Consider the following 26,230-nt stretch of genomic DNA (forward strand, 5'->3'; position numbering starts at 1 on the left):
AATGTAGATTTTTTTTCATGCTGACCATATTTTGAAAATAGTACATAACAGTGCTCTTGTCTCTACTTCATAACCCCAGTACAAATTAATACTGTATGCATGTCTTTGTTACCAGAGTTACTGTAGCATTTCCACACTCATAGACTGCAGGGGGCCAAATGCTAATTAGGCCTATTTTAAAGAACCATATTCTGCTGAGATAATGTTATTAAGAAAATCAAGCAATGTACAGTACCATATAGTTCTTTTGGAATATTTTATTTTTGTTCAACACGTAATTGATGATTTGTTAGTCAAGTAAATGACAGTGTGGATATGCAATGGATATCTAGATATAGCCCCTGTATTTGAGGGGCATTATTCCTCTAAATTGTGGCCTTTTATCAGTATTTGCTTGTTTAATTTATACTGTACATTTTTAAATGTTCTTATGCTATACAATATTTCAAGCTGAATTTAAGGCCTCCATTAAATTGTACACTTTCAAGTTTCTCTTTCTCTGCCTTATCAAACATGTATATACACTCCTTTAAATCCTAAGATGAACACATACAGGTAATAACAACAAAGGGACACATTCAACACATTGTGGGCAATTGTACAGATACTGAAACATTAGTCTTCAAAAAACATTACCATTAAGGTTTGCACATATAACGTCCATGGGATGATCCTCTCTTTTATACAATCTTTTCATAATAATTTGATTTGGTTGATTTGTCTTACAATACCAACAAAATTCTTAACAGCATATTCCTTGCCTCTGCTAAGATTAGCAGATGATAAAATGAAAGTTTTGCATACAGCTTGTCTATGTTTTTCTTATGCAGTATATTTTAATTGCAGTGGATCTGATGAAGGAATGGGAACAATAATGAGAAGAAGGATGATGAAGCTGTCTCAGAACTGGACCCAGTTTCCAGACGAGGGTTCTTGGCATGGTGCTGCAGGCGCAACGGAACTAAAAGAAAGAAATAAAGAAAACAATTACAGAAAGGACTTTAACAATATTACAGCTTTTGACTGGTGTTATCTGACAGGCAGGGGTTTGATATCAGTTCTATGAAAAACATATTAGCCTAGTCCATGGTAAGGAATCAAAGTCACTAATAATGTTACCTTGCAGAGCTAGAAAAGTCACCCCAAAGGTCAGAGCTTGGGTTAGACTGAACCACCGTGTTAGAGTTACTGCTGTCCAGTTCTAATAAGCAGCCTAAGAGCAAAAGAATGTTGTCGTTAAAATTGTGTTGCATTTACTATTAATACAAATAGAAATTTGTAGCTATATTGTCACTGCATTCAGAGTATGGGATTAGAAAATTATATTTTAAATACATAAACTACTGAATCGTCAAACAAATGATAATGCATCAATTATTTGATATATAAGCAGTAATAACAACAGTGATTAATGATTTACCTGTCTGTGCTCCTTCCATGGGCTGTACTGTGTTGGAGGACTGGAGGTTGTGATTGGAGGAAGGAGGAGGAGCTATCTTTCCTCCTGGAGGAGGGGGGAGGAGCCCCAAGCCTCCTGAGCTCTGTGGACGGGGCTTATCCCTCTTTTTACCTTGCTAAAAACAAAGAAACACACATACCCTATTTATTTAAGACGTGTATATTAAAAAATGTATTGTACTGAACATATATGTTCTACGAAACTACAGCGCTATCAAGGGTGTCATTTCATGATCTTGTTCTGTTTCAGTTTGTATTTTACCCCAATATTCAGTGTGATGGTCTGTCCCTCTTTGAAGCCCAGATCCAGTTTAGGTCCCGAGTCTGCAGCCTGAGAACCTTTGCTGATTTCATTCTCTTGTTTGACCCACCTTACAACAGAGGAAGAATGAAAGATTAATTATTCAAATTACCCAAATACAAGGAACTTGCTGGAAATTAATGCATCTAATACAACAAAGCTTCTATACTAGGAGAAAAGGCTATGGGCTATGATATCTTCCAAAAATGTATCTTCCATAAACTTCCATGTTGTTTCTGATGGAGACTCACTTGAAATGATCCTGCAAGGTAACATTAAAGTCAAAAGAATCCCCTCTGTCCCCGAATCCAACTCCAATGAACGCACTCCGGCCTAAAAGACAGGCAGGATAATGCAGTCAATATATATAACTGTATTATAGAAATGAATTGTAATCTATTTACAACCATTTCCTTTTATGACAGGATGTGTAAATCGAGGTCAGCTTGAAGATGATGCACTTACCATTGTCATCCTGTATCCGGAGAACAAAATAGCGACTGGAATCACTGACTGTCTCCACGGCGATGCCAGGGTATTCCTGAACAGGTGCTTGAGCAAACAGCTCACCTAACAACAATGATAAAAGAAGAACTTCTTTTTCTACACTAAAAAAAAAAAAATGGAGTGAGGTTTACTTAAAAAAACCTAGGAAGCAATTGCCATGCAGAAATTGTTAGTAGAAACAGTAGTAACAGACCATATTTTCAAGTAAAGGCTACACACAATTTTTGGTAGCTTTAATGAGACATTCTTAAGTAATGTTTACTTTGCAAAACTCTGTTTCAGGTCAAATTTACTCTCTCTTTGTTTGCACATTTTACTCAATCAATGTAGCACTGAATAAAGCCATACTTTTAAAAGTGTACTAGCATTTCAATGCTTTTTTAAAAAAAAAAACATATTTAGTCATGTACCACATAACACATGAAAGCTTTCCACAGGGAAGCTTAATGGATGCTATGTATTCTATTAGACAACATCACCTTGTTTTAATGATGAAAGAATTGCCTTTTTAATGGCATTACAATCAAGATACAGACCTGCAAACCTGAACACTTGGTGCACAAATCACGATGACAGGTAATTTTGAGTAGAAAATTAACTCATGACTTCACAAAACAAGAATTTACTACACGTATAAAAAAGAATCCATACAAATGGTGTAAATCAACTTGCAAACGGTGAAACCATGCAAGCTCATTAATTACTCAAGCCTGCTGGGAACACCAGTAAAATTTACTTATTTAATTTACTTGTGGAATTTACTCAAATTAGCAAATAAATATGACAAGGTTTTCTACTTAAGGACTGATACATGATGAACGTGGTACAGACAATCACAAAAAAAATATTTACTTATAAGCTAGAGCATTTATTTTAGAGTACAAATGTAGAATTTACTTTATATTTTTAAGTTCAAGCTTAAACTAACTTATTCAATGTAGAAAGTACTAAATCTTTTCTGCTATATTTACTTTATAAAAAAATTCTCAGTGTACCAATCAGTATGCACATTTCTAACCTGAGATTTTGTCCTCCAGCTTGATATAAGCCACCTTCCCCTTTGCAGTAATGCGCATACGGCCTGTCCAGTCAGGTGTGTCCAGCTTCCAGTCAGCAGCCCTGCCATTACCACAGTAGCAATGTTATATAAAGCAACTCAGGGCCTATCAAAATAAGTTTTTTAAACTCTGGCTGGGGTTTCAGGGTGATGCATCTTTTGAATGAACTTGACAAAAATATAAGAATATACACGTCATTGTGAGAATAACTTATTTTATTCTATTTATCCCATTTCACATTACTGTAAGGCATAGAAAATAATATTATTGAAATTGTACATAATTTATACATCGCTTCAGCGATGCATCGCGATTCTTTCTCAGACGATTCTGAATCGATTCTCAAAATAATCAGAATATATTCCGAGTTCAGTTTAAACCGCGGAAGCGCACAAACACGACTGTTTGCAGACTCGGCGTATCAAACACATGGCCATGTGTGCCTGAATGAAACTACGACCCCTAAATTCTTTCACAAATCCACGCACATAGCAACGGCGGGAGAGTTTAATCGTGATAACATGCGACAAACAACATGGAAGACGAGCTCGCGTCCGTTATTGCACTGATTTGCACAGAACGGGGGAAAAACAGCCGAAAATAACGACGAGGCAGCGGTTCTGGAGACGTGTCACATGGCTGATGTTTTCTTTTAATTCTTTTTTTTTTTTTTTTCTCGATGCCTTTTATCTACTGTTGCGTGCTCTCCGTTTCATTGGCTTTTGCTTATTACCGGTCACTCGCTTGTCAGGACAGTGCGCACACCTGATGATAAGGGTTTGAAATCCATCTTAGCTTTTGCGACGGGGTCGTGCAATCCTGTACTCGCTGAGCTGGAACAGTGCATACGAGATGCTTGACAAATTTCTGCAGCAACAACTGCGCCATTTAAACCGCTTTACTTTCACCTGTGCAGGTGAGGAGAGAAGCTGACAGCTGCACTCTCATAGAAGCAGATATCTCTTTCATACTGGACCAGCAACTTACAGTTGTGGTTAAAAGTTAAAAGGAATAGGCATGCCATGCACACACACCGATCAGCCACAACATTAAAACCACATGCCTAATATTGTGCAGGTCCCCCTCGTGCCGCCAAAACAGTGCCAACCTGCATCTCAGAATGCTTCTCACCACAATTGTACAGAGCGGTTATCTGAGTTACTGTAGACTTTGTCAGTTCAAACCAGTCCGGCCATTCTCTGTTGACCTCTCTCATCAACAATCACTGGATGCTTTTTGTTTTTGGCACCATTCTGATTAAATTCTAGAGACTGTTGTGTGTGAAAATCCCACGAGATCAGCGGTTACATAAATACTCAAACCAGCCCATCTGGCACCAACAATCATGCCACAGCCCAAATCACTGAGATCACATTTTTCCCCCATTCTGATGATTGATGTGAACATTAACTGAAGCTCCTGACCCGTATCTGCATGATTTTATGCATTGCACTGCTGCCACACGATTGGCTGATTAGATAATCGCATGGATGATTGTTGGTGCCAGACGGGCTGGTTTGAGTATTTCTGTAATTGCATCGAGAATCGTTTTATAATCTAATTGTTACCCTTTGAATCGGAATTGAATCGTGAAGCCAGTGAAGATTCACACCTCTAAAAATAATATCACACTGCAAAAATCCTTAATCATCATAAAATAGGCTTCATGTTCTATATGCAAAAGACTGTTTCTGATTTTTTTTTTTTTTTTTTTTTTTTTTTGTAAGAAATAGGACACAGACATATTTAGTTTGAAGTCTGAGTTTTAGTTTGTTGGGAGGTGAAAATAGAAGACGTCTAACCCCTTTTCACCGTAACACTGTAGTTGTATTAAATTTCAGAGTCGGAACTATTACAACATGCCCTCAAGCTTTAGATAGGGGAATACAACTGGGGTTTTAGGGAAGAAATGTGTCACAGTAGCTTCACATTCACATTCTCTGCTGTGGGCAAGCTTTGTGTAGGACTGACTTGACACTATATAATTTTAGCCACACGTCTGCTTCCTAAACACACCAAAATCAATGAATAAAAGACTTCTATTTCTATAATAACAGGGCCTACAATTGGGAGATATCTCCATTTAATGGCATGAAAATGACCTGGAACCAATAAATGGTTGTGCGATCCATTTTCAGTTCTCTTTACTAATTTTAAACACAAATCGTGAGATTGCAATCAAACAAGCCACGCATCTTAAGTCACGGGATATTTTCCCTAATATCAGCATTATTAAACTATGAGCCAATGACAAAACACTATCCCTCCAGAATAATAAACATTCGCGAGCAATGCATTATTTTTGACCAACTCTCATTCGTAATAGCGGTGGGAGACTGATACAGACCAGGAAAAAACAAGGTCAGAGCATTTAGACATAATTTACATCACAGGCACAGGCACCTACTGTGGGCTCAGGCCCGCACATCCTTTAATTCACCTGTATCCGCGATTCGACGCCCGCGGCGGGATGCGGTAAACGTTGACATCTGGTTTTACGCACAAAATTGACTCGTATTCCCCCTCGGACGCCATCTTGAACTAATTTCAGTCGATGTGAATAATATTTCTGTCTTCATCCAATTTGTTATTGCGGGCCAGCCGCATCTACAGGCATTGGAGCGTCAGTGACGTCAGTGATGCCTCAGGCACGAGTTTGAGAATCACGCAGCACGCGTCATCAGATCTGAGGATAAATGGACCGACTCACAGTCATGGACATCGGGCTCAGAGCATCTGCAACCATGATGTTGGGATTAGCGGATGTGTCATCGCTCATTCGCATCCCTTTGGTGTTTCAACAGTCCTTTTGGCAGATTTAAAAAGTTATAGTTTTAAATTATATGGTAAAGTACTCTGTGTATCCCTCTTATTTAACGACAGAGGGCATTCATGCGGAGTCAGCAGTGGGAAAAATGTCCTGTGGCTTTGTTTATCATTTCGGTTTTCAACGTAAACCGCACAGACACTCCTGCGTCATGAATATTCAGTATCCAGCGAATTAGAGCCTGATACAGCTCGCCACTCCCATTTAATGAATATTCAGTATTGGGGGCGTAACATTTAGCTTTTCAACGTCATGAATATGCAGTATTCTTGCCGTTACAGCTAAATAGAACTCTCTGTTAAAAAAACTGTTTGATTTGTGTAAAATATGAATGTCACCTGACAAGTATTGCATTACGAATAAAGTGAAGGAGGTTTTATATAAGACTGACAATCCAGTAACCTGTTAAGACACTCGTGGTGCAGCGTTTTAAAGTTAGTATGGAAGATAACTGTGTTTTTTGTAAGAGTGCTCCTGAGACTGTTAATCATATATTTTGGGAATGTCCAAAAGTACAAATCTTTTGGAACGAATTAAAAAACTATTTCCAGAAAGAAGCCAAGATTGCTGTTAATTTTGAAGAAACTGATGTAATGTTGAAGTATATCTCAATTGATAAGGATACGAATTTGGTATTTATATGTGATTTCATTATTATTATGGCTCGTTATTATATACATAAAGTTAAATGGACTGAAAAAATACCTGTATTTTAACCACTTAAAACTGAAATGAAAACATATTTGGAAATGATATATCTAAAAGTAAAAATCTGAAAGCAATACGAACTATGCAACTTTACTGTGTATGACACATTTTTTCCTTGTACCCCTGACGTGTATTGTTATATGTACTCTTGTTTGTACAATCTGAATTGTTCTCAATACAAAATAAATAAATAAATAAAATGAATATGCAGTATCCAGCAGATTAGCGCGTGTAGCGAGTACCACAAAAGCCACTCCCATCTTATGAATATTTAGTGATGGGGGGGGCTTGTTCCGAATTTGTTTTTTGACAGGTAGTCCTAAACGGAAGCGGAAATTTCCGCTAGGCTCTGGAAAAGCCTCTCATCTTCTCTCCCGTCCATTCCCCCCAAAGGTTGGTATATTAAAAATATATATATTGCATTTATTGATCTCAAATTCTGTCACCGAGCAGACATAAGAAGCGATGTTCTATGTAATTCTTTAGCTAATGCGCAGTGTATGGTCATGCATTATCATCCTCCTGTTGATGCGATGGCTCTCCATTTAGAAAACCAATATCAGCTGCTGTAGGTGTCAGATTGAAGTCAGGGCACGATCGGACCTCAATAATGCGACAATCTCACATGTATCGCTTAATTTATAGTATGGCAGCGCGCAAGTTCATTTCAGGTCTGTTGATCGTCATTAGATGATGATGTTAAGCACACATTACCTGAGAGGTACTTGCTGTTTGCATCATTGGGATGGTACGATGTGTACATGCTATACTGTTATTACAAATATATTTATAAATAAATATAGCTCTTACAAATAAATATTGTCCTTCTATATAACATACCAAGGTGTAGCATACAAATATATAATTATTTTAATTCTAAAGGGGGCCTTGTGCTTTTCTGTTTTTCAAATCATATATCATATAACCCTTTTATCAGCATGATATAACTGCTTAAACGTGTATTAATATATCTGAACATCTTTTGAAGTAACAGAGCCTGCATTTAAAGAGTACCTTAAATGTTGCAGCGTTTGTCCTCATATTTCTGGTGTATAGGCCATAAGTCAACATAGGGAGAGAAAGGCACATGGACTGAAGTGCCTATCTGGGTGCCTACATTCTTTTTTTTAGCAGGTAAATGGAGGTTACATGGTTTATTTGCTTGTGTGTTCTTACTAATTAGTGTGAGTAGTATTGTTGCTTATTCACAATCACACATGTATATCAGAGCTTAAATAGGGCCTCATGCCATGCTAGCAGCCCTGTGTGCGTGTGTGTGTGTGTGTGTGTTTTGGAAATATACTGTATTAAAGAACACGTTATTTTGACTTTTCATTGTATTTGCCATGATTAATGATGATTTGCATACTGAAATCATATTTGTTGGATAACAGAATCAGAATTTTGTTAAAAAAAAAAAAAAAAAACATTTTGAAAAACTTTTGTGTTTTTCAAAAAACATACTGATTTCTTACCTTCTAGGGAAAGGTCACAGACAAAACCACCATCATGACTCATTCAATGCTGAGGCGACAACTGAAGAACCTTGTTCAGAACTTTTCTGAGGCAGAAGTCAAAGTACGTTTTTCTGTTTTATTTGCACTGTTTTTTTGTTTGTTTTGTTTTTAATCACACAGTGCCCTCACACTCCTTTGTTATCCCCATATGTTAAATCCAATTAATCCTCTATCTCTCCAGATATGTTTCATAAATACAGTACCAATATCAACATACAGTAACAATATTTATTGCATTTATTTTATGTCGTTCTTATTATCAAATGCAGAATGCAAAGACTAAACAATCATTTTGTTGTGACATGAAAACTGTCCAAAATGTAAAAAACAATTAATTCTCACAAACAAAACAATGAGGTAATGATGAGTGTTTCACCATTTGTTCCTGTTGGATCTGTTGCATAGGTTCGAGAAGCGACCTCTAATGACCCCTGGGGGCCATCAAGCTCCCAGATGGCTGACATCTCAGATCTCACCTACAATGTGGTGGCATGTAACGAGATTTTGGCCATGCTCTGGAAGCGCCTCAATGATGACAAAAATTGGAGGCATGTGTACAAGGTGAGTGAAGGAGAATGAGGTAGCAAAAAAATCTGTTTTTAGTTTTAACAGGAAATGCAGTCTACACACCTCTTGCTTGCTTGGCAGCACAGACTGATAGAATAGTTATAGCAAGCGATCGTTTTTTTGTGACTATTGCACACCTGATCATGTTACCCCGTTCAGTGGCTAGATTTTTCCTTGTCAGCTGGACCATTGCTGCTGTCTCTGCAGTGTTTGATTATGTGATGCCATTCAGCTTTTGATGATATATTTCTTTCTCTCTTGTTTACTTATGGCTTTTGCATTTGCAGTATCTTTGTTTTATTATATAGACAGAGTTAGAGAATGACAGATTGAGTTACACTCTCCTATATAATTTTTTGTGTTATAGAGTCATATGCTAAAGACTTCCCAGACCTGGATCCATAGAGACTGTAGCTAATGTAAAATTAAAAATGTTATTTCCTGTACTAATATTGTAAAAAATATTATAAGTATGGCTGTCGATTTAAAGAAAATATTCCTGGTTCAGTACAAGTTAAGCTCAATCGACAGCATTTGTAGCATAATGTTGATTACCACAAAAAATAATTTCGATTCGTCCCTCCTTTTCTTTAAAAAAGCAAAATTTGAGGTTACAGTGAGACGCTTACAATGGAAGTGAATGGGGACAAGTTTTGGAGGGTTAGCAGTGTGAAGCATTTATTTGTTTCCATTCATCATGGTATAAATGTATGGGGGTGGGGGGTTGTACTTGCTTGTTTTGATTATTGGGGCGGTTACCGTATGCCCCTGCTTGCTGTAACCCAGATTTTTGCTTCTTTTTTTTTTTTTTCTTTTCTTTTTTAAGAAAAGGAGGGGCAAGTCAAAATATTTTTTTTGTGGTAATCAATATTATGCCACAAATGCTGTCGATTGAGCTTAATAGGGCCCTATGAAATCCGTTTAATTTTTTCCCATATTCTATGTTTTCTGTTTTGTTTCTCTGGATTTCAGGTTTTAAAGTTGAATTAAATTTTATCATTAAAAAAACTGTCTAATTAAATTAATTAGTAGTATTTTAATAAAATGAAAACAGAACAATTAATTTTTAACATACCATTGTATTATTTTTAATCAGATGAAGAGCGTCTATACTGATATTCACAGCACAATTCAAAGCCCAAAATTTGAGTTTTTTGTTTTGTTTTAATTTTATTTTATTTTATTAGTATGGTCAAATACAGTGCTGCACAGTAGAGCATCACAGTATTAATGAAAGCAGTGATGAAACTTGCTTAAATATAAATGTAATTATTAATGATATATTATTGTTATCATCATTATTATTACTTCTACTACAACTACACTGAATATTACATTTTACTATACAGAAGTAAAATATTTCTGTCACATTTTTTCAATTTTATGCATCTAGTTAAATGGAGCTTTTATTTTGGCGGAAAACCGGATGTTTTTGACGGCTTCACTTCTCACCTCTGAAAAGCAGTTAGCTAAATGCAGTAGTGTAGTCTAGGGCATATGCAGGCATACCCTGTATGTCTACCTATATTTCTTAGGATTTTGCGTATGCCCACCGAAAATAAGTGATGATACAGAGATTCTCTCTAAATGCGCACGGAGCGCCACTGATGGCACTGGCAAGATAGACAGTCCGACTAAGGTGATCCACTAATCAGAATGTAATTTCAGGCATGATTGGATATTTGCTAACCAATCATATTTTCCATTTCAGTAAGGGGCGGGACATTTCCAGTGTCTAATGCACCATAATTTTTATTTCCTTGCTAAACGTAAATAATCTCAGCAAAAAAAGAAATGTCCTCTCACTTTCAACTGCTTTTTTTTCAGCAAATGTAAATATTTGTATGAACCTAAAAAGATTCAACAACTAAGACATAAACTGAACAAGTTTCACAGACATGTGACTAACAGAAATGGAATAATGTGTCCCTGAACAAAGGGGGGGGGGGGGGGGGTCAAAATCAAAAGTAACAGTCAGTATCTGTTGTGGCCTCCAGCTGCATTAAGTACTGCAGTGCATCTCCTCCTCAGGGACTGCACCGGATTTGCCAGTTCTTGCTGTGAGACGTTACCCCACACTTCCACCAAGGCACTTGCAAGTTCCTGGACATTTCATGGGGGAATGGCCCTAGCCCTCACTCTCCGATCCACCAGGTCCCAGATGTGCTCAGTGGGATTGAGATCCGGGCTCTTCGCTGGCCATGGCAGAACACTGACATTCCTGTCTTGCAGGAAATCATGCACAGAACAAGCAGTATGGCTGGTGGTATTTTCATGTTGGAGGGTCATGTCAGGATGAGCTTGCAGGAAGGGTACCACATGAGGGAGGAGGATGTCTTCCCTGTAACACACAGCACTGAGATTGCCTGCAGTGACAACAAGCTCAGTCTGATGATGCTGTGACACTCCGCCCCAGACCATGACGGACCCTCCACCTCCAAATCAATCCCGCTCCAGAGTACAGGCCTCGGTGTAATGCTCATTCCTCCAACGATAAACGTGAGTCCGACCATCACCCCTGGTGAGACAAAACCGTGACTCGTCAGCTAAGAGCTCTTTTTGCCAGTCCTGTCTGGTCCAGCAAAGGTGGGTTTGTGCCCATAGGCGACATTGTTGCTGATGATGTCTGGTAAGGACCTGCCTTACAACAGGTCTACAAGCCCTCAGTCCAGCCTCTTTCAGCCTATTGCGGACAGTCTGAGCACTGATGGAGGGATTGTGCGTTCCTGGTGTAACTCGGGCAGTTGTTGTTGCCATCCTGTACCTGTCCCGCAGGTGTGATATTCGGATGTACCGATCCTGTGCAGGTGTTGTTACACGTGGTCTGCCACTGCAAGGATGATCAGTTGTCCTTCCTGTCTCCCTGTAGTGCTGTCTTAGGCGTCTCACGGTATGGACATTTTACTGCTGTCGGTGTTGCCTTTTTCTCGTGATATCAAATCATTTCAGTTTATATTTTTAAGTAGGAAATCTATTTCACTATACACAGAAAAGCAAATTACAGTACACAAATAAAACAAATAATCATTAATTCTTATGTACGCTATATATGGTAATACTAGATAACGTGTTAACGTGAACATTACCACACTCATATTAGCTATACAAAGCTTAATTGTAAGAGTAGAAGTACTTAAGAGTAATTAAGTATTAACAGTTTTCATAGTAGCCTAATGAAATGAACATTAATGACACATATTAATTTAAATACATATTTAACATCAAGTTACCATACCACGGTTCTTAGTAGTGTACTGTACACCATGCCAGTAAGAAACTTACCCATATACATTTTCATGTTCATATGGGACTATAATTACAACAGCCAATATTATTATTTTTTATGGAAAAAATATATTTCTTACACATTTTACATATATGCTGTACATAAATGTAAATATATTAATTTTATTTTATATTAAAAAAAAAATATATATATATATATATATATATATATATATATATATATATATATATATATATTGGGGGAGGGGGGTGTCCTTCATAAATTCACAGTATGCCCACCTCTTCAGACACTACTACACCACTGGCTAAATGAGCTAATTTGCTTGTTAAACTACAAAAGGCTGTGATTTAATTATATAAATATATACCTGTATAGTCTACATGTGCAGAGGTGGGGCCAGAAGGGTGGCAGGGGGTGGCAGCTGCCACCCTAAAAATAAGCTTTGCCACCCCAACTCAGACCTCGCTCACATCCTGGAGATGGTGCGCAATGGCTTAACCTAGCTTAACTTGTATTGAACCCGGAATATTCCTTCAAGGCGTTAATTCAGTGCAATTCATTATATGAAAAAATGTCTTGCAACTAATCATGACCCCAATACATAATAAGGAATTTTCCTACCGGAGCAATTCAAGCTTGAAGAACCACCTTTATGGTTTTGCAAGTCCCAGTCAGCAGATTGCAGTAAGCGCAACTCAAGCTGAACAAAGTGTGTACGTGTTCTTAGAAAAGAGCTTATAATAAGTCTACCTTGGACAGATTGAGGAATTCAGTTGCAAAAAGTATGACAGCATTTATTATACTGTAAGGAATAGGCCTACAAGTATTGTCCAAACACATTCCAGATCAAGATTCTCACTCTTCCTCTTCAACAGGCTTTAACTCTTCTTGAATATCTGTTGAAAACGGGCTCTGACCGCATCCCTCAGCAGAGTATGGAGAACATGCACATTATTAAAGCCCTAACAGAATACTGCTTCACTGACAAGGATGGAAAGGACCAGGTACTGGCAAATATTAGATTGTCTTCTACACTTATTGCATTAATAAAAATTAAACCTTAAAAAAGGTTGAAGGTCTGATAAAACCTTAAATGGATTCGTCCTTTGTAGGGGGTTAACGTGAGAGAAAAGGCAAAGAGTGTGCTCATGCTCATTGAAGATGAGGACAAGCGGAAAGAAGAGAGAGAATTTGCTATGAAGACGAAAGACAAGCTGACAAAGGCTCCCAATGGTAAGACTATTGTGAAACTGTGAATGCTTCTGGCAAACCTGCACAAAGAAGGCATGGAGCAGTCTTTTACAACTTGACCCTTGTTAAACCTTTGCTTTTATGGTCATTATACACTGCCTGGCCAAAAAAAAAGTTACATAGTCTAAAATTTCGTTGGGCTGCCTTTAGCTTTGATTACGGTGTGCATTTGTCATGGCATTGTTTCGACAACCTTATGCAACATCACAACATTTATTTCCATCCAGAGTTGCATTAACTTTTGGCCGAGATATTGTATTGAGGAAAGTCAAACCACTCTGTAAAGTCTTTTCCAGCACATCCGAAAGACTTTCAATGGGGTTAAGGTCAGGACTCTGTGTTGAAAATGATTCCTCATGCTCCCTGAACCACTCTTTAACAATTTGAGCCCGATGAATCTCGGCATTGTCGTCCTGGAATATGCCCGTGCTGTCAGGGAAGAAAAAATCCATTGATGGGATAACCTGGTCATTCAGTACAATCAGGTAGTCAGCTGACTTCATTTTATTGCCGCATAACATTGCTGAGCCTAGACCTGGCCAATTGAAGCAACCCAGATCATAACACTGCCTCATGAGGCTTGTACAGTGGGCACTATGCATGATGGGTGCATTGCTTTATATGCTTCCCTTCTTACCCTGACGCACCCATAGCTTTGGAATAGGGTAAATCTGGACTCATCAGACCATATGACCTTTTTCCATTGCTCCACAGTCCAATCTTTATGCTCCCTAGCAAATTGAAGTTCTTTTTTTGTGATTAGCCTCACTAACAAGTGGCTTCTTATGGCCACACAGCTGTTTAGTCCCAATCCTGTAAGTTCTCGTTGCATTGTGCATGTGGAAATGCTCTTACTTTCACTATTAATAATACAGTAGCCATGAGTTTTTTTTATGATGTGACTTCACGAAGGTTTTTAGTAATCTCCGATCACGATCATTCAAGAATTTTTTTCCGACCACATTTCTTCTGCGAATCTGACGGTTCACCACTATCCTTCCAGGTTTTAATAATGCGTTGGACAGTTTTCCAATTTCAGTGATTTCAGCAATCTGCTGAGGCCCCATACACAATGCAGCGACTTCCAGCAACAAAGAGACCTCATCTCATTCATTGTCAATGAGAGCTGGTGACTTCTGGCGACACAAGCGACCTCTGGCGACTAGATGTGGGCATGGCGAGTGACACGATAAAGTTTAGAAAATTTTAACTTGATGCAAATGAGGAGCGACTTTCGGGAGCAACAACCAATAGGAGTGAGGTCAGTGTCATTGGAGCTCACGTCATCCATCTCCTTTGAGATAATGGAGTAGAGTGCAGGCAAGACAGAGGAGAAGTTAAAGTTCCTGTGAGCGATTTCACTGTTCTATATGATTCGCCTGTAACCACATACAGGTGCATCTCAATAAATTAGAATGTCGTGGAAAAGTTCATTTATTTCAGTAATTCAACTCAAATTGTGAAACTCGTGTATTAAATAAATTCAATGCACACAGACTGAAGTAGTTTAAGTCTTTGGTTCTTTTAATTGTGATGATTTTGGCTCACATTTAACAAAAACCCACCAATTCACTATCTCAAAAAATTAGAATACATCATAAGACCAATAAAAAAAACATTTTTAGTGAATTGTTGGCCTTCTGGAAAGTATGTTCATTTACTGTATATGTACTCAATACTTGGTAGGGGCTCCTTTTGCTTTAATTACTGCCTCAATTCAGCGTGGCATGGAGGTGATCAGTTTGTGGCACTGCTGAGGTGGTATGGAAGCCCAGGTTTCTTTGACAGTGGCCTTCAGCTCATCTGCATTTTTTGGTCTCTTGTTTCTCATTTTCCTCTTGACAATACCCCATAGATTCTCTATGGGGTTCAGGTCTGGTGAGTTTGCTGGCCAGTCAAGCACACCAACACCATGGTCATTTAACCAACTTTTGGTGCTTTTGGCAGTGTGGGCAGGTGCCAAATCCTGCTGGAAAATGAAATCAGCATCTTTAAAAAGCTGGTCAGCAGAAGGAAGCATGAAGTGCTCCAAAATTTCTTGGTAAACGGGTGCAGTGACTTTGGTTTTCAAAAAACACAATGGACCAGCACCAGCAGATGACATTGCACCCCAGATCATCACAGACTGTGGAAACTTAACACTGGACTTCAAGCAACTTGGGCTATGAGCTTCTCCACCCTTCCTCCAGACTCTAGGACCTTTGTTTCCAAATTAAATACAAAACTTGCTCTCATCTGAAAAGAGGACTTTGGACCACTGGGCAACAGTCCAGTTCTTCTTCTCCTTAGCCCAGGTAAGATGCCTCTGACATTGTCTGTGGTTCAGGAGTGGCTTAACAAGAGGAATACGACAACTGTAGCTAAATTCCTTGACATGTCTGTGTGTGGTGGCTCTTGATGCCTTGACCCCAGCCTCAGTCCATTCCTTGTGAAGTTCACCCAAATTCTTGAATCGATTTTGCTTGACAATCATAAGGCTGCGGTTCTCTCGGTTGGTTGTGCATCTTTTTCTTCCACACTTTTTCCTTCCACTCAACTTTCTGTTAACATGCTTGGATACAGCACTCTGTGAACAGCCAGCTTCTTTGGCAATGAATGTTTGTGGCTTACCCTCCTTGTGAAGGGTGTCAGTGATTGTCTTCTGGACAACTGTCAGATCAGCAGTCTTCCCCATGATTGTGTAGCCTAGTGAACCAAACTGAGAGACCATTTTGAAGGCTCAGGAAACCTTTGCAGGTGTTTTGAGTTGATTAGCTGATTGGCATGTCACCATATTCTAATTTTTTGAGATAGTGAATTGGTGGGTTTTTGTTAAATGTGAGCCAAAATCATCACAATTAAAAGAACCAAAGACTTAAACTACTTCAGTCTGTGTGCATTGAATTTATTTAATACACGAGTTTCACAATTTGAGTTGAATTACTGAAATAAATGAACTTTTCCACGACATTCTAATTTATTGAGATGCACCTGTATATGGATATAAATGATGCGTGGAAAAGAAATTGTCGGCAGTGTAAGTGAGTTTGATTCGTACTTTGATAATTCATTCGTCTTATTAATGTTATGATGCAGTGAGCACTGCTGCAGTTCATATAAAAACACTCTCCCCTGCAGAATGTGCATTTTTAGGGACAAGAAAACAGATTCCTTGTTAAATTAGCATGAAATTGTAGTTTTATTAGCAAAATGCTTCATCTGTGATCATATTTTCGAAAGACATGGCCAGACGTGCAGTCCACCAATAACGTAAGAGAGACAGAGGTAAGAACGCCCACTAGCGACTTCATAGTACAGAGACTAGCGATATCTAGCGATAAAGTCGCTGCATTTGTGTACGGGTCTTTAGTTGTTTTCTTTGCTTGATGCAGGCCAACAATTTGCCCCTTCTGAAACACAGTAACATCTTTTCCACGACCACAGGATATGTCTTCTGACATGGTTGTTTAAGAAATGAGAAGCTACACACTGCATCAGTTAGGGTTAAAGAATTGTTGCCAGCTGAAACATATTAATAACTGCAATAATGATCCAATCATAGGCTCTTAAGTATCTGCTTATTTAAATCCAAATGCTGACTTTTTTTCTTTTTTTTTGCCCAGGCAGTGTATGACTTACATAAATGAGCTTTAAAACACTCACTTTGAGAGTTCATGTCATTTTAAAGGGCATGAGGAATCAAATTTTCCTTGATCTTTTCACATATAAGAGGTCATCGTACTATGAATATAATCTGTACGTTTCAGAACTCAAAATTTCCTCCTTACTGCAAAAAGAGCATTTGTTGAAACCAAGCTGCCAAAACAACTCAGTCTCTACTTCCTCCACATTGTGATGCCACACTGTGGTAGACATATGCATCTGACCATCTCCACAACAACACATCAACGCCTACTTTACCTTTAATCACTTCCGTAGCCCCACCCAGTGAGTGGTTAGATGGCAAGGAGAGGGCAGGTCAGTCAAGGGCAGTGAGCCAATCATAACAGTGGGCTTTTACTGTCAAGTCTTATAGGAGAAGCAACAACAAAACTGAGTTTTTCTGAAAGGGGGTCAGAATGAGAGTGGACAAGTGTCATGTTTTACAAATTCATGATTGTTTTTTGTGCAAAAAACTTTACTAATATTATAAGTTAAACTCAAGAAACATATTAAAATAAAATGCATGTCTTTAAAGTTTGGTAACACTTTACATTTCAGTATACATGTCAGATTTTTTACATGTTAAATAGAATTAAAGGGATGGTCCACACAAAATGGAAAATGACTCTCATGTTGTTCCAAACCCTTATGATTTACTTATTTCTATGGAACACAAAAGAAGATGTTTTGAAGAAGGTCCATGTTACTGTTGTCCATATAAAGAAGTTGAAGAAAATATCAGCTTGGCATGTGAAATGCTCCAAAAAGCCAAAAATCATTATAGTTATTTAAATTATTATTATATTTCTTACAGAATCTTAAAACAAAACCTGCAGTTCTAGCACAAACCACTAGGGGCCTACTAAAGTATTTAGTTAACCTCCAAATATATTTTTGTACCTCCATTTTTTTTTTATTCCTCAACTGGTTGAACTCTTCCAGTCTCAGTGTCCTCAGCTACAGGCCCAGAAAAGGAAAAGCCAGAGATTCCCCCATATACAGGGCTGCCCTCCCTGGACAACATCCCTTCAGTGGCTGACCTTACTGCCGCTATGGCTAGGAAGAAGGAAGAGCAGAAACGTCTTGAGGCAGAGAGGAAGGAGGCAGAGAGACGGGTGAGGCAGATTGACCAATTACTCAAAGAAACTTAATTTGAGCATTATTAGGCGAGATCTCATTATCTGATTGTTATCAGACTTTCTGAGTTCTGAGTTTCACCCATAGGCAAAGGAGGGTGACACAGAGCCAGATCTTTGGGAACAAGCAGCAACAGCAGCACCTACATCAAACTCCGATCCCTGGGGAGCCCCATCTGATGCATCCATTGAATCCGCCCCTTCTTCTAATGACCCATGGGGTGGATCTGCTGATGGTAAAAGTGATTCTCCACCCGCCAGTGATCCATGGGGCAACTCTTCAGGAATTTCAGAAGAAAAACCCCCGGCATCGAATGATCCATGGGGGGCTCCAGCCAAAGCGCCAAAAGACTCTGAGCCTGCAAAGTCGGATCCCTGGGGGGCATCGACAGATACTGTGCAGGATTCAGCATCTGCAACCTCTGACCCCTGGGGGGCGCCATTGGAAGCACCATCAGCCAAGTCTGATCCATCCGCTGATCCATTTGGTGATAATTCAAAAGCAGACAATGACCCTTGGGGCACAGCAGGTAAGAGCAGCTTATTATGTAGAGGTCCAGCAGTAATGGGTTTTCCCAGTTTTCTTTATTGCAAACTGACAATTACATTCAAATTTAGTTAATGAAAACGTCGATTACAGCATGAACAGTAGTATACGTTGTTTTTGTTGCATGTCAGATTTATTTAATATGCAACTGGATTCAATCAACTGTGTGTATATTAGTGCTGTCAGTTGATAATTTTGTTTTATTATTGCGATTAATTGCATAAGATTTCATAGTTATTCGCGATTAATCACAGATTTTGAAAGTGCTGAAATTATTTTCTTGTCGAAATGCATTTATTTCCTTTTTAGGAAACAATATATAACAATAATTCTTTATTAACATTGTTCAAACAAAGCCTTCCATAGTATAAAGCTAGAAATGCACTAAAATGGCACCAGTTTAATTAACATTCAAAATTTCCCATAGTCTAAGTGGGAGGTTGACTAATTGAAAGAACTAGTCTCCACATAGGCTGCATTTTCATTGCAATGCACATTAAATCTCTTAAACTGTCATCCTCTACAATATTAATCAGCAGGCAGACTGTGGCTATACACTTTACTACAGCAATCGTGAAGCTGCGTTCAAGATTTGAGTCAGGGTGTCAATGCAAGCATCAAGTGCTGCTTTGAACTCCACATGAAAAGCGCTTGCAGGCAACATCTCATTCTGCGTTTTTGTGATGGTTAAGGATTGACGTGCTTCAGTGGTAATTAAATTGCATCTTACAGAGACTGCAAAGTACTTGCTTTCTGTCACAAGTCCCATCTTGTTTTGTACATACAAATTGCATTAAGAGGTCCTTTTCCATCACTGTTGTGTGTGTTGAGGTGTGTGCGTCAGTTTAATGAGTCCGGGCGGACATATCACAAAGGTTTCGCCCTTCCAACCAGTGCTGGTTTATGTTTTATTAGCGGTAGTGTTGTCAAAAGTACTGGTACTTTGGTACCAAGTCGATACTAAAATAAGAAAGATGTAACGATACCAGTGTTTCTGCAGTACCGGTAGTACCGACTCAATCCAGTACCAGTGTGCAGTATGACTGACACACGACAGTTTTAAAATGCTCATTTTGAGCACATGCTCTGTTATTCCTTACACTGAAATGGACAATTAATCTAATTAAAATCGTGTCATGTTCTAGTGTGATCTATTAAACCGCTAAAGGCTGCAATCTTACTGTAGATGAGCTGCGTACTTGAAATAAATCCCACCGCTCATCCACTATAAACTCCACAGACATTGAGAATCATTCACGTTGTATCAGATGACAGAGCAGAGCACTTATCCATTGTGAACCACACAGCACATTTAAAATATATATTTATATGATTAAAATCACAGCATTTTCACTTTAATCTCAGATCAGCTTTACTTATATCACATTTAAAAGTTGACCAAAGTGCTTCACAGTAATAAAATTTAAAACATAACATTTAAAAATTACCACATACACAAACACCAGTAATCTAAAATACAAACACTTCAAAACTGTGTCCTACATTTCATTTGTCAGACTCAAAGGCCAGTGTAACGAGATGAGATTTCAGATGTGACTTAAAAGTCTTCAGTGATCACACTGGGCCGTGTCGCAAACTGTTTATCCGGAAAAGAGAAGCATCTGGCAAAAAACACTTGTCATAATAAAAGCACGATTCAAAATAAAATCTAGATGCCTGAAATTGAAGAAATTGAATACAAATATATTGCAGCTGTATAGTAAAATGTAATATTCACTGTAATAATAATAATAATTAATTCAAGAAAGACAGCTGTTGAATAAAAGTTTGGCCAAAAAAATGCAATGACATGTTGAAAAGGTCTATTTTCACTTGTTAAAAGTTTTAAAAATGTATTGATTAGACAGCATTTTGATGATGAAATTAAATTAAACTTTAAAAAATGTTCTGGAAAGTTCTGGAAAATAATTATTAGATAATTAAAAATAACTAAACTGGTGTGTTCAATAGCACATTATAATATTAGCATATTTTTGCTGTGGTATCAAAATTGGTATCGAGAACCATGAGATTTCACTGGTATCGGTACCGACTACTGACATTTTGGTACCGTGACAACACTAATTAGCGGTAAATGCGTTAATCACGATTAAAAAAAAAAAACGAACGCGTTAAACTTCTTAAATGAATCCTGTTCGTTAACGCGTTAATTTTGACCATTCTAATATTATTTTTTTGCATGTTTGTCACACTTAAATGTTTCAGATCATCAAACAAGTTTAAATATTAGTCAAAGATAACACAAGTAAACACAAAATGCAGTTTTTAAATGAAGGTTGTTATTATTAAGGGAAAACAAAATCCAAACCTACATGGCCCTGTGTGAAAAAGTGTGTGTGTATATATATATATATATATTTTATATATTTTAATATATGCATTTTATTCCTCCCTTACTCTCAGCTTCTTCACCGCCCACTGCCAATGACCCCTGGGGTGCCTCATCTGCTCCAACTGATACAATGACAACCGATTACCCTTTTGGAGATGGAGGAAAATCAGATCCATGGGGAGGGACTTCTGAGAACAGCAACAGAACAGGTTTCTTTTTCTGTTTGTTTCTTAGATTTACCTGTCCTAAAACATCATTAAAAAAAAAAACTGTGGTTGGTCACTTTAAATGTTGGTCAGAGCTTCTCTTCCTGTCTATAGTTGCAGTTCTTGGCCAGAATGAGATGAAAGTGGACTAGATTTTTTGCCAATATTTAAAAGTCTGGCTACATTTTCTAATGTCTGACTTTCATGTAATTTTATTCATTCGTTAGTGTTTCTATTTTTGGCTTCTATTAGTTTTTATCATTTTATATATACATTTTATGCAAAAAAAAAAAAAGCTTAGACTTCTAAACTATATTAAAAAAAATTATATATATATATATATATATATATATATATATATATATATATATATATATATATATATATATATATATACAATAAATGTGTATATAAATACTATATAATAAAATGTAATTTAATCAGAAGAATAATTAATGATATAATAAAATATATACTATAAACTACAATATTGTTAATATAACTGTCAAAATCAGCATTTGCTTTTGTTAAAAGTGTTCAGATTACCAGTTCAGTCAGATCAAAGCAAAGAAGTATAGCATACAAAGTGGAAGCTTATGAGACCTCAAGATAGTTGTGTGAACCCTAGGCAATGTTTTTTTTATTTTATTTCAAGAGGGCAAAGATCACGCTTGATCATTTGAGCTAAGTCCTCTTTTTCTCCACAGGTGACAATGCCACTAAACCTGCTGATGAGACCAAAAAGCCAGCGTCCTTCCTTGGTGAAGGTGCTTCATTGGTGGATTTTGACTGTCTTATGTCAGTCAAGCCCAAACCTAAACTGCCTCCTCTCAATGCCATCTCCTCCTCTACCCAAAAAACCCAGGGTAAGGAAGGCTGAGAGAAAGAGAGAGAGAGAGAGAGAGAGAAACCTTGACAATAAAAGCAACTGAGAAAGAGAGAACCACTGTATAAAATCTGTTTATTTCTGAGTGTTTGTGATCCAGTGTTTTTCAAGCCTAGAGTTCATATAGTCATGTGGAACATAACCTTTATGTAGTTGATGTAGATTTCATCTCCGTTGGTTTATAAAAACACAACCTTCTTTGTCCCCACCTCTGTATGCTATCTACTTCCTTTGTTCCCTGTCCCCCATTACCCATCATCCTTTTTGTTTGCACGATTTCAACTTTCATCCTTCCCAGGTTTTTTGCCGGCTACAGGCATGACCAGGCCATTGAGCAGCAACATGTCCAATGTGGCTAGTTCTGCTACACTTCCATCAAATCCAAATAATTTTTGGTTTTAACTCCATTATTCCTGGTTTCAGTGCCCCTCTAAATACAAGCCTTTGGGTGCCTGTCGCCTACATTGCATCTCCAAACCAGAATAAAAGCCTTTCAACATTGACAATGCCCAATATAGGTTTTCCCTTGGTAAATCCGCACAATGCACCAAGAATGGTATGACCTGGCACTGCTGAGACTTTTATTGGTGAGGTATAGGGTTGCCACGGTGTACAGTGTTACTGGTTTTACTCTGTACAAGGGACAACACAAGTGAAAATTTATACCGGTGGAAACATTATGAATGGAACTTCCAATATAAATACAATAGCCTAATGAATAAAATAACCTTAAATAAAGAATAGCTGCCTAATGAAGAGTTTCAACCCATGATAAATGAACCTAAATAACGCATTGAAAGCCAGATGTTCTTTACCAATGTATCAAATTACACAGGCAGCAAAGTGCACTGACAGAAGACGTTTAATTGCAGGTAGCAAATATAATGTGCATGGTGGGTAACTGTAAGACGTCTCGGATTCGGAATGACACAACAAATGCTGTTTGACACACAGACACGCGCTTGAAGAAACGCACTTTATTATATTTTTAAGAACAGATGACAGAAAAGCCGTCTATGCGCATGTATGACACGCTGTGTGTTCGAAGGCGTGCAGTCTCGTGGAACACGCGTATGTAAAAGGTTCTCACCCTTTCTTTGTTTCAGTCTTCTGAATTTTTTTTGCAAGAATAGTATCGTCTAAAAGAATGCTGTAAATGACCTCAGACATCTTTGCTCAGGAGGTGTTTTGAGTTCAGTTTGCTTTATTTCCACAGAGCAGTTTGTTGTGAGCGCAACTCTGCAGGGTCACTTGTGTGTATATATATATATATATATATCCTATACATCTGTGATTAAATAATAAAATAATACAAAAACACATTCACCTCGAACCTGTATTAGTAATTTTCCACCGTTGTCATAGACGGATACTTGCCTGACGGTAAATGGAAAGGTGATTATATACGTTTTTTTTGTTTTTTTGTTTTTTTTTTGGTTTGTTTTACCACTTACCGTTTAGTTTGAAGTGCAATTTGAATTTAGAAATGTCTTTGGTTTAAGTTTTTCACTATTCACCTCGGCATTCACGCACAACTCACCACGCGCCCCACTGAGAGTGAGAACCACATTATAGTGACCAGAGGAGGTTAAACCAATGTGACTCTAACCACCCTAGCAACTGGGCCAATTGGTTGCTTAGTATAATATATATATATATATAATATTATTATTATTATTATTATTATTATTATTATTAATTTTTATTTTTTTTATACAAATATTGTGAAAATATTTCTTGCATATCGCCCAGCCCTAGGAGGAAACAAAACAAATGTATTCACACATTCAAAGTCATTACCCTTCTGAAGCAACTAAACTGGGTCCTGAGATGAAAGGTAATAAAATACCAACATTAAACCCGCAAAAACCCACAATAAGTGATGTATTTGCTCGGACAACGAAATACCCGACCAGTAGCCCATGATGGAGAGAATGCACAGATGAAGTTGGTTCGTTGCCAAAGAGATGTTGCCCTTCACAAATGTTGAAAAGCCATCTTTTAAAAAGTTGAACAACACACATTTTAATTGCACTTCAGTTTTTTTCAGTTTCATTTGAAATTTTTGTTAAAATAAAAAATAAAGTTCAAAGTTGGAAATCAAGCTGCCTTGCATTATTGTGTAGGCTATTGCTTAACGAAAATTACCCAATAGTACCACCTAGCGTCCAACCAGCGGTAATAACGGTTTGAACATAAACGCCACACCCGTGCGAAAATTATGATACCGTGGCAGGTCTAGTGAGCTATCGCCTATGTCTTTCACAGGAGTGGTTACCCCACGAGCTGGAGTTCCACAGCAATCTGCACATGGTTTGGGGTCCTGGAACTTGGACAGCTGAGTTCTCCAAACATCATCCATTCATCCCAACCCTTTCCTTGTCCCCACCCCTTTTATTGAACCTAATTTATTGTGTGTATAAGTGTGTGCAAATATTTAAATTTAAATGCACATTGATGAACCGTAGGTCTTTTCATTCTGGGGAGAAAAGCATGCGGGCCTTTCTAACAAGATGGACTGCGAGAATTGTGCAGGTGTTTTGTTTATTAGCTCTTTATCTAATATGTTATTATAGAATCCATCAAGGTCCCATATGTTGAAGATTCAGGAAAACTTGCCATAAACCTGATACAATTTGCCTGCCAGCAAGCAGATTTGAAAAGCCTTGAAAAGTGTTGCTCAGGTAACTGATAACAGCTGGATAAACCTTAATATTGCTTCAAAGATTGAAAACCCCCATTTTTATCCTGAAAGGTATCCGGATAACCAAGTAAACCACATCTAAAGAGTGGGCCCAGTTTTGTGTAACCAGCGTTGAATATTGTTATAAATTCACAAAAGTAGTATTGTTTACAACATTCAGAGTGATGCACATCAGTATATAATGTCAAAATGGGGCTCCTATTATGATGAGAGAATTTTCAATCATAAAAGTTTTAATGCTTATGTTGCTGTGATATAATGGAAGAGGTGTAGATGATTGTCTATCAAAACTCAGAGGATCTTATTTCTTGATCACATCACATTTTATTTTATTTATTTACATTTTTGAGTATAGTTAGGTTTTCTGTGGTCAAATTCCATTTAAATCCAAATGACACTGCAGTCACTCTTAAGTGACGATCATGCACAATGTTTTTGTTTGTTTGGAAAGGTGTTTATCTTTTAGTTCACTGTATGATTATACAGTAATATTTTATTTTTGGGCACCATTTTACATGGTTAAATCATATTTCACTGCTTTAACAACCTGCACATGAAACATCTTCTCATTGTACACATTGAGACTTAGAAAGAACTCTCAAGTTTCACCAAAGACATGCAGACACATAGAAACACTCAGACATTAAAGCTAAAGGCAGTCCAACAAAATATTACAGTATGTGACTTTTTTTTTTTATTTATTTATTTATTTATTTTTTTTGGCCAGGCAGTGTATGATATGTCTGAATATTGATATAAAGAAAATTTTTGTTCTTTCTCTGAGATGAATAATTAAGATGTATCTTCTGTATCACTTTTGGCTGTCTGATCATTGTTGCAAATTTGTTATTTATTTATCCTAATTTTATTCAATCTTTTCAATTGTTCTTTATATTTATTCTGTCATTTATTTATAGAAAGAGATTTATGGAACATGCACAATATTAAAAAAAGAACATACTCTTTATTCTTTATGTTGATGACACATTCTACACATCATTCTTTATTCACAGGATATTGGTTTTATTTTCATATTCGCTGTTACTGCAATTTCATGTTCAGTTACAGTTTTATTTTGTATTGAAAATGAATATATTTATTTTAAAAGCTATGGTAAAGCTGTGGTGTTATCTGTGAAAGTGATAATTTAAGAATAAAGTGACAAGATATTGGAAAAGTATATCCTGCATTCCAGTAGATGTATTATTTACCTTAAAGGAATGTTCCGGGTTCAGTACAAGTTAAGGTCAATCAGCAGCATTTGTGGCAAAATATTGATTACCACAAAAATTAATTTTGACTTGCCCCTCCTTTA

The 26,230-nt window shown here is 37.4% G+C and overlaps 2 protein-coding genes across 4 annotated transcripts; one reads left to right on the forward strand and one right to left on the reverse strand.

Annotated features, from left to right (window-relative positions):
- Positions 1–242: 242 nt before the first annotated feature.
- On the reverse strand, positions 243–6,034 carry LOC127425088 (adaptin ear-binding coat-associated protein 1-like). Its single transcript, XM_051670730.1, has 8 exons — positions 5,765–6,034; positions 3,285–3,385; positions 2,225–2,329; positions 2,011–2,092; positions 1,721–1,829; positions 1,421–1,574; positions 1,120–1,213; positions 243–961 (listed from the first exon to the last, which is right to left on the reverse strand). Exons 1-8 carry the CDS (start codon positions 5,857–5,859, stop codon positions 901–903), a joined length of 801 nt encoding a protein of 266 aa, XP_051526690.1. The 5' UTR covers positions 5,860–6,034; the 3' UTR covers positions 243–900.
- A 1,155-nt stretch (positions 6,035–7,189) lies between these two features.
- Positions 7,190–26,085, forward strand: epn1b (epsin 1b). Of its 3 annotated transcripts, none has more exons than XM_051671690.1 (10): positions 7,190–7,252; positions 7,916–7,993; positions 8,342–8,437; positions 8,782–8,937; positions 13,066–13,194; positions 13,303–13,423; positions 18,026–18,198; positions 18,308–18,749; positions 21,191–21,328; positions 22,033–26,085. In XM_051671690.1, the coding sequence occupies exons 3-10, from the start codon at positions 8,369–8,371 to the stop codon at positions 22,203–22,205; spliced, it is 1,401 nt and encodes a 466-aa protein (XP_051527650.1). In that variant the 5' UTR covers positions 7,190–7,252; positions 7,916–7,993; positions 8,342–8,368; the 3' UTR covers positions 22,206–26,085. The 3 variants fall into 3 exon arrangements, with proteins under 3 accessions (XP_051527650.1, XP_051527651.1, XP_051527649.1); XM_051671689.1 differs by having other exon boundaries at positions 7,202–7,252; positions 7,888–7,993; XM_051671691.1 differs by lacking the exon at positions 7,916–7,993 and having other exon boundaries at positions 7,196–7,252.
- Positions 26,086–26,230: the final 145 nt, after the last annotated feature.

The sequence above is a fragment of the Myxocyprinus asiaticus genome, chromosome 34, assembly GCF_019703515.2.
Source record: "Myxocyprinus asiaticus isolate MX2 ecotype Aquarium Trade chromosome 34, UBuf_Myxa_2, whole genome shotgun sequence".
Classification (NCBI taxonomy): Eukaryota; Metazoa; Chordata; class Actinopteri; order Cypriniformes; family Catostomidae; genus Myxocyprinus; species Myxocyprinus asiaticus.

What these genes read in the sequence shown, in the direction of transcription:
- LOC127425088 (XM_051670730.1), bottom strand. Translation starts at nt 5,859, where the DNA reads ATGGCGTCCGAGGGGGAATACGAGTCAATTTTGTGCGTAAAACCAGAT. An exon ending in GCTGGAGGACAAAATCTCAG is followed by an intron (nt 2,330 to 3,284) that starts GTTAGAAATGTG and finishes CATTGTTGTTAG; the next exon opens with GTGAGCTGTTTGCTCAAGCA. An exon ending in ACCTTGCAGGATCATTTCAA is followed by an intron (nt 1,830 to 2,010) that starts GTGAGTCTCCAT and finishes CTCTGTTGTAAG; the next exon opens with GTGGGTCAAACAAGAGAATG.
- epn1b (XM_051671690.1), top strand. Translation starts at nt 8,369, where the DNA reads ATGACTCATTCAATGCTGAGGCGACAACTGAAGAACCTTGTTCAGAAC. An exon ending in TTTCTGAGGCAGAAGTCAAA is followed by an intron (nt 8,438 to 8,781) that starts GTACGTTTTTCT and finishes TCTGTTGCATAG; the next exon opens with GTTCGAGAAGCGACCTCTAA. An exon ending in TGAGAACAGCAACAGAACAG is followed by an intron (nt 21,329 to 22,032) that starts GTTTCTTTTTCT and finishes TTTTCTCCACAG; the next exon opens with GTGACAATGCCACTAAACCT.